The sequence below is a fragment of the Pagrus major genome, chromosome 12 (genome assembly GCF_040436345.1).
Source record: "Pagrus major chromosome 12, Pma_NU_1.0".
Taxonomy (NCBI): Eukaryota; Metazoa; Chordata; class Actinopteri; order Spariformes; family Sparidae; genus Pagrus; species Pagrus major.
In genome coordinates, this window is record NC_133226.1 from 663,662 (window position 1) to 676,937 (window position 13,276).

The 13,276-nt window shown below is 38.9% G+C and overlaps 1 protein-coding gene across 1 annotated transcript in view; it reads right to left on the bottom strand.

Moving 5' to 3' along the window:
• The window catches only part of shroom3 (shroom family member 3), a 94,636-nt gene that overhangs the window by 42,543 nt on the left and 38,817 nt on the right, over positions 1 to 13,276 (bottom strand). Inside the window, exon 3 of the mRNA XM_073478546.1 lies at positions 4,241 to 4,435. Coding sequence (XP_073334647.1) covers positions 4,241 to 4,435 — 195 coding nt within the window. The remainder of the gene's footprint in view (positions 1 to 4,240; positions 4,436 to 13,276) is intronic.

The window sequence follows — 13,276 nt, forward strand, 5'->3', positions numbered from 1 at the left end:
AAGAGGAGGAGAGGAAAGAGGAGAGAAAAAAGGATACAGGGGGAGAAAAGGAGAAAGAGACGGTGCGTGTTTAGAAATCAGTCAGTCTATCCTCTCCAGATAAACACCCAGCCTCAGGGGGCTCTGATGGCCCACTTCCTGTTTTTGGACCAATAACGCACAAGCGTTGCCCCTCCCCTCTAACCCCGCCTCTCTCCTCAGTGGTATCTGATAACCACCCAGAGCCCAAGGGATTATAGGAGAATAGAGTCATTCTGCCTGTTTATCTGACGCTATGAGACCAACAGTGGAGCACATTTTAATGACTCTGTTGTTACTTTCACCTGCAAACATTTTGCTGTTCAGCAGAAAACTTAAACTTTCAATACTATTTGCTTAGTCACCTTTCCGAAGTAAAAGTATATCCTCAAGCTGTGAGCTTTCCAGGAACCAAGAACATTTTTTTTCAGACTCCACAGTTTCATAGTCTTTAATGATAAAGGTGGGCAACAGGTCACAAGAAAAACCAACAAGAGTGAATATCTGTAGTCACACTAGCACCCTCCCGAGGCTGCCATTTTCATTACACATATACACACGTCTGTACTTGTGAGGACCCTCACTGACATAATGCATTATTCAGCCCCTGACCCCAACCCTAACCACTGACCTCAAAATCCGCTTTACCTCAATTGGGGACACATATTTTGTCCCTCAATTGTCAAGTTGTCCCCAATAAACTCTGTAGTCTGAAATGTGTCCCCAAAAGTAGGCTAAATCAGAACTACACACACATGCACAGAGCGAGTGCTTCGCAAACCTGACCTCCATATTAGGATGAAACTGGCTGTAACACAGTGTCAGTATTTATAGACTTCTTGTCTGTTCAGACTGAGTTTATACACACAACACTGTAAAAGAGTGAGAGATGGCATAGAGTGTTGAACCAGGAAGCCACTGTAGATTAGATGTGATTGACTAGTTGATACTGTTGATAAGATACATTGACTCCTATCAGCATCAGTGGTGGGAGCAATGAGGTTAATGGGCTTTATGCCTAAAATGGCCCTGTTCATGTACCACATTTTATAGGAAATATAATTCTGTCAGAATATTTTTTTTTTTACCAACATGAGGAGAAAATGTTTATGTATTGTTATGATCCCAGTTTATGTTCTCTGGTTTCCAGTTTTATTTTGAAAATGTTGCCCTCATGTGTCGTTGTAGCTTTTCAGTTCCTCCTTCCAGTGTTTTTCCGTTACTTCCCTCACCTGTCCTTTTCCCTCCTCACTCCACCTGTTCTTCATCCCGTCATTAGTGTGTCTGTATATATTCTCTGTTCTCCCTCATGTCTTGGTCAGTTCGTCCCATTTCCGTCTGTGTGGTTCCGTCTTCATCCGGCTGGTTCCATGTTCGTCCGTGTTCACCCATGTCCGCCTGTGTCCGCCTGTGTCTGACTCTGTCGCTACTCTGTCTTAGGGCATTTAGCAGACGCTTTTGTCCAAAGCAACTTACAGTTATTCATACATTCATACACTGATGGCGGTGGCTGCCATGCAAGGTGCCAACCGGCACATCAGGAGCAATTTGGGGTTCAGTATCTTGCCCATGGACACTTTGACATGCAGACCAGGGGAATTGAACCAGCCGATAACAAGATGCTGGCCGTCTTCCCCCGTCGTGTCATCTCCAGTGTCTCTTCATGTATGTATGGTATGTTTTTTGGTTTTTGTTTCTCTTGTTTCTCATTGATTTGCACTTTGCTTTTGTTTGCACTTTGTTTTAGCTTTTTGTTGCTACTTTGTATTTTGTCCTTTGTGACTCGTTTTTGGTTTTCCTTGTTCTCTTGGTTTTTGTATTTCAGCTTTGTTTTATTAAAGCTCGCCTTTTGTTCCCTTATTCCTGCCTCACCTGTGTGTCTGCATTTGGGTCCTCACCTTGCTAAAACCTTAAAACGTAACATGTATGATGTCTATATCGGCGAGATTTTCAATGACAAGTTATTTCATTTGTTTCTTTTTTTAATATTTGCTTGTGGGAGTTAAAGCACGATCATCCTTTGTATGGTTGAAGCTGCTATAATCATTATTCACAGATTAACAATGGATCAAATTACAATGTACTGTATATGTGAAACAGAGCACTGGTAGTGACAAACCTATAGACCCGACTCTACAATTCCACTCAACTCTACAGAAAATTTTTGGATTGCTATTTCATTGTTTTGGTTTTCCAGCCACAATTAACTGTTTTGGTTCAGCTGTTTTCAGTCACAGCATGCAGCGGTTTTCAGGAAAAAAAAACTCTGAGAAACTCACTGTTCAGCAGGACTAATTAACAGGCAAAGTTAGTGACTAGCTGGTGAATAGATCGGTGCATTTAGAAGCTAAAGAGCTAGATATTTGCCGTAGGAGTTTGTAGAGAGTGAATGTGGGACCAGAAACACACTGGTTGACTTTTTCAACATCTAACCAAAATCACTCAACTTGACAATAAGTGAAGGTAGACTCAGGGATGTTTATAATGTTTTGTCCACCCCTTTTATATAAATGACGAATGACAAAAATACAGTTTAACAGCATAAACTACAGCCTCTAAAGAGACTGTATTTCTTTTAACTACTCATTGGGATCATTGTGAGAATATTGGCCAATATATCGATATATGATATCAGAATTTTTACACCCTAATATCGTTACCCGCATCAGCCCCAAAATTCCAGTATTGGTCGGCTTCTAATATCTAGGTCAATTGAATAGATATGACATTTGCATCTAACATGCAGTAATCGCTCATTCAGTATTATGGTTTTAATATCTTTATTTCACTTTCATTTAGTTATAATCTCATGTTGTTTGAACCCACAGAAGTTTCACATATAAGAACTCCTGGAGCTTCATTGTGTGACTACGAGGAACTTTCAGTTTTGTTTTTTTCTAGCGGCCCCTTTCGACAAAAGCAGTACGACACTAGCGCCTGCTGTTGTAAAGATCTTTGACACTTTGTCACTTCAGTATATTTGGAAACTTTGTATTTAATCAGGTCAAGGTAAAAATTGATGATGTACACAACATATTAACATGCCAAAAGTGGATTCTTATGATAAGAGCACAAAGATAGAAGCCTGAAATAAATTTAAAAAATGACTGCTATGAGGAACTTTCCATTGTGTTGATTCTGGTGGCCCCATGTGGACAAAAGTGGTAGAGCACCACTGCATAATGTCGTAAAGGTCTTAATCTGGCTAGCATGAGCATTTGTCATATAGGCAAGCAAAAGAAAGACGCAACGTATTTTTCCATACAATTTTACTTTTTTTAGAATGCAGCTATTTGCATGTTGCATGACGATGAGGTAATGAATCTACTTGTGGCTATGTAAGATTAAGTAAAAAACTGTAAAATGACGATGGTGAAGCAAAGTAAACTTTGTTTTAGAGCCTAACTCTAACCGACCACCACAGTACAGAACAGCTTCTTACCTCAGGCTGTGAGACTCCTTAATTCATTATCAGCACTCAGAAAAAAAAGAAGTGTGTTTTAGAGTAATGTAATTTTTGGATTCAGACCCAGTGATAGGCATTAAAACGACCTATAATAACTATACAGAAAAGGTCAGTCTCTTTGCTGATGGTCTTGTAGTAAATTGAGACTGTTTCACGATGGGCACATTGTCACAAACAGCAGTAGGAAGAAAATTTGAGAAATTTGAGCAGACTCCGTAGTTTTCTGGTCTCTGGTCTGTTGATCTGAGTTTGTACCCTGAGTCACAAACACACAATGGGACACTAATAAATCCTCTGACTGTAACACACACAAGTGCACACAACCACACACACACGCACACACACAAAGGAAGCATAGACAGGACATCCTAACACCAAGGTTATGAGCTCAGTAAACCTATCACTGATTTGACATCACTTCCTGTTTTAACCTGCAGGGCGCCTGACCGTCCGGCAAAGTTAAAAAAAAAAACGTTGGAAAGAAACGTTATCACAGACAGGAAGTCCCAGTCAATGACAAAGCAACCACAACTCTGAGGAGTTTTCTTTGGGTTTAGAGAATACGGACACACTTTAATCCATTCCTTACACTTTTGCTGTCTCAAATTTTTGCTTTTGGAGAGAGAAACCACCATCCAAAAAGGTTACAACCAGAACTGCAGCCCATTGCTTCAACATGTGGAGAAATTGAGAGGCCAATAATTTGACAACAGCTGTTTGAGGGAGGGGTTTAGCAAATGTTTCTCTCTCTCCTACCTGTTCTTGATGCGTAATTGGACTCCTCCTGTTGAACATGGTCTGTTGTGGTGGGATGATGGCGGTTTATGTTCGGGTTGTTGTGGTGTTGGTGGTGGTGATAGAGAAACAAGAGGAGGAGGTGAAGGAGGAGGAAGAGCAGGTAGGGAGGGACACAAAGTACCAAACTCCTCAATGTATCCTGGATCAAACTCCCTGAGGAGAGACAGACAATGAAAACATTAAGAAATTCCTCCTCAACCTGCAGGGTGTTTTGCTAACATCCGAATGATGGCTGAGCTGGTGAAATCACCGACAACAAAATACTCTTTTTAACAGGAATACTGTCCCATACTTTTCAGTCAGTAAGTATTTCAGTTACTTCTATTTTGCCTGTTTTTATAGGTGTTATGATTGGCTAATCTATAACCAACACACCTACAATATCACCACAGGGCTGACAAAATAAACCAGGCCTGCTGCTTTCAGGCCCGGCCAGTCCGAACAGGACTATCCACATGCCTGTTTTCTGTTTCCCATGACACAACATTCATAATTTAGTCATTTTTCAAAGCTGTTCACCACAGTGGCCTACAGAGCATGAATAATAAGCAGCAGATAAATGGTCAACTATGCTATCAACAACAGTGAAGAGGTCAAGGAGGCCACAGGTTCCTGGAGCCAGAAAAACTCATGTGAGTCCTTTTGTTATATGAACAAAGACAGAAGAAAATTATTATCTGTTCAGGTATGTGGGGCAGTGAATCACCTGTTTACCAACCCACACAGACACGCATGCGCGCGCACACATACACACACACACAAGCACAAGACACACACATATGTGGGCACACACACACACACACACACGTTGGATAAACAGGTTGAGGGGGGCAGTGGAAACCGCAAAAACAAGTTGAGAATGTTCAAGTTAATAATCATCAAGTAAGTACAGTGAACCTGTTAGCAAACAGTTGGTTAATTTTACAACAAACAGTTACAGCTCAACATTATCATTCAGTCAGTCTAATATTCAGTTAACATTGTGTTTTTTGTCTCCATCAACTCATGAGAAAAATACAGCCCATCCTCACCAGAAAAATGACCATGTAGGTCAACTCTGAAAGCAGATTATTACGACCCATATTTTATGTTTGTTGTTAGGTGACATCCTCTTGTGGAGTAATTACTATGGCTGCAAGAAGGAAGTGAGGACATATAGTATAAAGAGTGAAAAATCAAAGGAGAGTTCTTTTAGCTTGACTAAATGTAAAAATGGTTAAGTTATGTCACATACATAACGTAACATAAGTATGTTTGTAAGAGAAGTTATAGAGGTAACATAATTATTTTAACCCAAACCACAATGTTTTACTAAACATAACCCAGTAGTTTTCTTACATAAACCTAACGAAGGTCCGGTATGCCTGTCACTGGTGCGCTGCAATGGTTATGCTGTTTTGGGAACAGTGATATATGTAATTTTGGGAGCTGCTGGCAAACAACCTATTCAGTCCTTTTGGTAAGAGGATGTTTTTTTGCGTAAAGCTGCTGCCTGCTGCAACTAGTGAGTGTACACCAGAAGTTGTTGCCAGACAGCTAAACAATGTGATCCTATTGAGATCCTTCTAATAGTGATTAAAGTGTTACTCTCGCCAAAATGCAACCTAGGCTTTTTTTGTGAATGTACCTGAGCCAAACCTTCGTGTAAAAGCATAATTACGACGAATAAGCCACTTTTAAGATTTACCGTATTTTAGTTTTCGGGTCAAAATCATTTTCAATTGCGTGCTACGGGCAACTTTATGGTAGCATCAAAATTGCTATTTTTAAAACACTAAGAAGACTTGAAGGAACATGAAACTTTGCTCGTAGTATCACCAGGGTCTCTACACATCAACACAAGCATTGAGAACATTGTTTGTGTACACAGAGTTTACCAAATAGAAGGTTTTTGAACAACTCACGTTAGCAGTAGCAGTAGCCATCCTGCCAGTCGAGAAGAGTTGATCCCCGAGTGCGGCGTAACATGGAGCTTTCCACCTTTATTCTCCTCCATGTTAAGTCGCACTCGGGGATCGACGCATCTCGACTGGCAGGACGGTGGTGAGCAGAACAAGCGACTGCTAACATGAGTGTTTTAAAAATAGTGATTTTGATGCTGCCGTAAAGTTGCCCGTAGCATTGAAAATGATTTTGACCCGAAAACTAAAATATGGAAAATCTTAAAAGTGGCTTTTTCGTCGTAATTATGCTTTTACACGAAGGTTTGACTCGGGTACATTCACAAAAAAAGCCTAGGTTGCATTTTGGTAAGAGTTACACTTTAAGGTCCTCAAAATTCCTTATAAGATGCTTATTAACATTAATAAGACTATATATGTGTTAATAATAGCATAACAAACACATTTATTGTTAGATTCTAAGAAAATTATAAGCACTTACAATACACTTGTAACTTGCTAACTTGCTTGTAACTAAGCGTTTATAGACACTTAAGAACGTTAATTAAAGCCTTGTGAGTTTCTTACTATTGTTGATAATAGCATTAACACTTACCTATTATGTCATTGTTACAACTTTACTAACTTTTTTCTGTTTTATTAAGATCAATAAGCCAACATAGGCCTACACCCACATGTTAGACTAAAACAAACCAGCCACACCTCCCCTCAGCTAAAGTCTGCTGTTCTCCAGCAGAGCTGGGCTACTTTTGAAGTTTGAAGACACAGGTAGACCTATTTTCATGCAAATGCAGTCTTGATTTTGGTGTTTGTCCCTAAAAGTGGCATATGTCAGAACACACATAACCCTGCTCGCTCTGTCTATTTTATAAATAAAATAGGGGTATCTTAGGGCTCACATGCACTAAGATGCATGCGTAGCCAGACCGGCTCCAAAACAAAAAACAGAGAAGTTCAATAACAAAACACAGAGAGGGAGTGTGACGTCACTCTCTGCTCAGGACATCTTTACTCCACTATATCTTTACATAACAAATAGTTACTTCCTGTCATCTTGTGAGGCTGAATGTTGAATATTGGACCAAACAGTCCCGTATTTAACATCTGGTACTGGTTTCATCTGCATTCTGACCCTCTCTAGAGCAGTTTCAATTTACAAATATTCAACATTATGACCTTCATGAGGGTAGGATTAATTGCAGGATTGCTTTATTAGAATGCATTAGTTTTGACTAGGTTTAAACTGGCAAATGAGTGTAAATGATCAGTTAAGTAAAGCCTACTAGGTCCATGCACAATGCAGTTGAAATTTAGCTCACTTCAGTTTACACTTTGCCACATATGTACATGATTGCAACCCCTGATTTTCTGGTGCTACAGGCGAGTAAGGATCGGCCCCAAGATGCCACATTTAAACCTGTTAAGACGAAAAAACTTGCCGTTTAAAGACATAATCATACACAATGAGACATACAGCAAACTACATGGCTTACTGTGTGTGTGTGTGCGTGTGTGTGTGTGTGTGTGTGTGTGTGTGTGTCTAGTCTAGCTTGGAGTGTTCATGCAGCCCAGTCTCCAGAACAAAATTTTGGGTGAACGTTTCGGCAAACCACTGATGTGTACCTTTGTAAGTGTCAAACATACCATAAACATATTTCTACAATACCTCTCACATCACATTCAGATTACATGTTTACGACTTGACTTTCATTCTGGAGGTGGTGGGGATGGTGCTGTTGTAAGAGAGAAGGCTGCCATGCAAGTGACTGCAGTTCGAGATTGCAGTTCAAGATTTGTAAGTGAGAAACCACTTGATATTTTTAAGGAGACCTTGGGCAATTTCAAGCCATGGTTGCTGTAACAAAAATTGGATATTTTTGAAAGGAGGCTGGTACATCTCTAGCTGTGGTGAAGAAACTGCCTTGACAAGACCTCGGGACACCTCAGCCATGTTTGTGGTGACCAAAACAGGTATTTTAAGCCAAAAGACGATCGCTTCCTAACCCTAATTAAGTAGCTTTTTTGCCCAAACCTAACCAGAGCACAACGTTGTCACAACATAAAATTGTATATTTAAGATAAAGAAATGTAAAAATGTAACATATATGTGGTTTGCAGAAACGTATATTGCCAACATTTATTCAGGTATTGGGTTGGCGATTTCTCACACTAACTAAAGCCACAATACTGTCTTTTTAAAGATATGTAGTTTTACATAGTAAAAGTGTAGGGTTCCCTAAAAATGTGTAAAAACATTCATTTTTATTTTACTGTGTTTCTGTAATCTTAGTGATGGCAAAAACATGCAGTCTCTCCCTTTATACTGCTTCTAGAACACAGAGTAGAGTAGGACTCCATTTCCCAGAATCCTCTGTTTTTCCTGTTTGCGCGATAGTCTTGTTTAATTAATACTGTTATATATTAACTCTGTAATTCATGTATTATATTGTTTAAAAATAGTCTATGGTCTTTAAAATTGATAAAGGTTTAGTTTTTTCCTGTTTAATAAAAACTATTGTTTTTTTTCGCGGGAGGAAATATCCCAGAGTTCCCCGGGACAGAGGAGAGCTGGCTGTGTTTTTCCTCGGCAGAGAGAGAAAAGTCAATGTTTGGAGACTCGAACTTAATGTTGGCCCAGATATTGCACTGCCCAGAGAGACTTAATCGCTCAGAGTATTCTTTTTCACGTATCTCAGTCGACTGTGTTTAGTTTACACGACGGTGAAGTTTTTTTTCTCGAGCCGCAACAGCATGGTCTCCCACATTAGCTCTGTTATGAGTTAGCTCGGTGGCAGAGAACCAGCCTGCTTCACAACACGGACACGAGGAAGTCTCCACTCGACATTCATGCGGGTCGAGAGGACAGAGCGGACGGCGGACGAGGTGACGGCAGATAACGAGGACGTGTCGGCCGGTAGCCTGGGCTACGGGAGTCGTCACGGGGCTGTCTGGACATCGCTCTACTGCCTGGCTGGCTAATGCCATATTGCATCTACAACAGGAGGTTGCGTGAGTACTTGACATTGGAACGGGAAACGAGTGCAGGATAGCGGCACGGGACTGTGTTAAAGCAGACTGTGTGAACTGTCCCGGTTTCAAAGTTTAACTTCTTATGACTGGATAACATTTTCATGTGCACCAACGCTACGAATGGGCCCCAACGGTTAGGGAAATTATCCAAGCGCTTGGGTTAGATTTTTCCATGGTATCATTATCATTCATCTTTATTTCTATGTGAACTGTGAAGATACATTGGTACAGGTGTGGGTACTATTACTGTGTTTTGAGTACACAAAAGCACTCTGGTTTGATATTTCTATTCATTCATGTTATTGATATCATATGTTGAACATTCAATAGGTGTGAATACAGTTAAAATATTAGGAACACATCTAATTATTTTATAAGTGAATGGTTTATTAAAGGAGAACCACAATTTGATTTAGTTTACAAATAAGCTAAAAATCTCATAGGTTTATTTTCATTAAAAAGGTTGAGTTTGAGCTCAAATTAAAACATTTCATTTCATTGATGTGAGGGAACAGTAAGGGTTAAAAGTGTACTCTTTTTGAGTAAAAATTATATCTTTTGATTAAAAATTACACATACACCTACATACACATTTCATTATTGGTTTGTTGAAGAAAACTTAAACTGTTCTATTGATCTAAAAGGGTAAGAGGACGAGCATTTTGATGCTTCAGGTAATAACTGTCTTGATTTAAAGCATACAAGTGTTTTGTTTGTTGTTTTCTATTTACTTATCCATCTCTGAAGCATTTCTCCTTTAAAGGTATTATTCCAAAGATCTAAAAGGTTTAAAGCAAAATAAATGTTTGTGTTCTACCTTTACATATTGTTGTTTAACATTCTTTTAGAGTAAACTGTATTTACTTGAGTTCTGAAGGCTTACATAATTTTTGCTATAACATAGCACAGTAAGTTTTCAGTGGAGGCACCGCGCTAGTTACATGCTATTTTCCTTTTTCTCACTCAAGTGATAAAGTCCCTTGCTTAATTCAGTAGAGAAGAACCACAGCAAATTGACCATCTTTAGCTGAGTACTTAGGACCTGTTTATTCTTATTGGGTGGGACCTCAGTGTAGATTATAAACACTAAGGAAAAAGGGGTTACAAAAGTATTTAAGATAGATAGATTTTATTGTCCTTTCCAGGATAATTATTTTCACATTCCGTACAGCCACAAGAGACTATTAAATGTATGAAGCATTGCATGTAAGTTTCATTGAATTAATGTTTCTGCTTTTATTGATTGTAAGCTAATGTGCGTTTTACTGTGGTTAATTATGCATTCATTTTCTGAGATACACTATGTTACCATGGTTCTAGGATCCAGGAGAACACTGACATTACATTTAAAAAAGTATTTTTAATATTAGAATTAATATACAATGAAACAAATATTTTTGTCATGGGATAACAAACACAGCAGTCTTTAATTAAATTTAGAGCTGTTTCCAGCCTCCGCCCACAGAGCCATTTAAACATACATCTTTTTAAATAGAGAGAGGAATACAGAATACAATACACAACTAACAAAAACACACCCACTTATATTATTAACTGAGGACATTCCACTGCTGAGTATTCACAACCTCATACAGAATACTGAAACACTAACCTGTACCACACACACACACACACACACACACACACACACACACACACACACAAAGGTGCACAACTAAGGCCCATTAAAATGAAACCTGTCAAGCTTGTCAGAAGAATGTGCGTCAGGCACAACACCCTGAAATCACCTGAACAGGAGGGACAGTTTTGCCACATTCCATTTCCCCATTGGTCTAATATAAAAAAGAATTTCCAACAGTAGGGTTGATAGATTAGTTAGTCCCCACAAAGTCATTGTTTGAACATCTCTGTGTCACCACAATGTTACACACATAGACACATGCATTGAGCAGTTGCCGGGGAAATGGTTTGTGGCACTTCATTCCTGTAATGACTTCTTCCTCTCCTTTTTGGAGCACAGAAACTCAAACAATTATTAAGCTTGATTACGTCAACCAACAACAAAAGAGCACAAAGAGAGTCAGTGGAGATGAATGGAAGAAGACAAAGAGGGAGAGAGTGAGACAGAGGGGAATACCAACAGACAACTACACAACTGTGACAAGACAAATGTTCAAAATCAAAGCATACATTTATGATTTTAAACCTTCTGTTTTTAGTCACATTTTCGTAACCAAAAGTGACACAAACTAGACAAGTTCATCACATTAAAGTAACTAGTTATCTGACAGGTAATCTTAATGTGTCTTGATGTATTGTAGTCGATAGTCAGCAGAGTTAGCTTCAGTCCTCAATACATCAAAAACTGAAAATTAGGAGGTCAAAGGTTAAAGGTCATAGCACCTCGACAACAGCTGGAACAAATATTTCTGCTATCATAGTGATCTCTGTTATTGTAACCAACAACCATCATCTCATACACACACTGTCACATACTGCTGATAACTGTGCTGGTATGAGGCATGACCTCTTTAAAGACACAGCCATGACTCATCTCCTGCTCTTGTCTCGGTACAGCTCTTTAACTCTCTCACCTCCCTGCAGTCTGATTCACTGTTTTCATTCATATTTGAAAAGTCGACTTGATAATAATAATAATAATAATAATAATAATAATAATAATAATAATAATATTAATAATATTAATATAATAATAATCATACAATTTGTGCAACCATTAGATGCTTTACAGGAAATAGATGGTAAAAACCAAAATTCAGGGGAAAAAAAGCATACGGTAAAACAGTCATTTGATACAAAATGTCAAATGCACAGAAGTATAAAACATAACAAGATGTAAGGGATAGAACTCTAAAACCTATAAAATACTTATCAAACAAAATTAGTTGTGGGATGATTATAGCACTTTTGAAATTATGCTGATAACATGACAAAAGTTTGATATAAATGATAACCCTGGTGACAAGCGGTGCTCAGCAGTTGGCAAATTTGAGGGGAGATGAGGAGGAATCAATCAATCAATCAATCAATCAATCAATCAATCAATCAATCAATCAATCAGTCAATCTTTATTTGTATAGCTTCAATTCACAACAAAAGTTATCTCATGAAATATTCCAAATCCAGCAAGTCTAGACCATACTCCTTGATTAATTATTTACAGAGACCCAACATTTCCCCCATGAGCAAGCACTTGGCGATAGTGGCGAGAAAAATCTGTCTTTTAACAGGCAGAAACCTGGGAGCAGAACTGGACTCAAGGGTGGGTGGCCATCTACCTTGACCGGTTGGGGGTTTCATCCCCCTTGTTAGAAAAATGAGCAAAATACATCCCCCGTTAGCCTGCCACCCCCTCTCTATCCCCCAGTAGCAGAAAGAGCACCGGGGCAGAGAGGCTGTTAAGTTGAATATGTTAGTCTAGTCTGCCTGAGTCATTGGTCCTTTATCTGACTGAGGCTTTTGCAAGTTATGGCCCAGACTATGACACTGAAACCAAAACCAACAAAAGAGTTCACTAGTTGAAGATGAATGGAACAAACCGGTCCATCCCCCCTGTTATAGATTAACAAATCACCCACTGTTGCTAACATTAGCTAATATTAGCCACCACAGGCTGCAGGTCCAACTGGACCAAGTAAGGTTGTATCAGCAAAACCCCTGAATGTATTGAATGAAAGAGGGGTCTGCTTTATTGGATATCATTTTATCAAAGGTTATAGCACATATGAACATGTGTTTTGAACCATAAAGTAAATCATATTACTGTACATAAATGCTGGTATTAATAATGAATGAATATCATTATCGTTCATAGGTTGAAAATGGCTCAACACACCATCTACTGTTTTAAATCATGCTGAACCTTGCAAGGCCAATGCTGACATAGAACTGATCATTTACATGGCTACAAGGTTACAAAGTGAATTTATTGTCATTTTTAAAGCACAAAGGTTTAAAAAGCGCAACTATGTTTGAGAACTTTGTGCTACATCTATTTTGGAAAATGGAGTGTTGGTGATGAATTGAGGAGTCTCACACCCTAATGAATGAAGCTGCTCTCTATTCTGGTGGTATGGCAGCA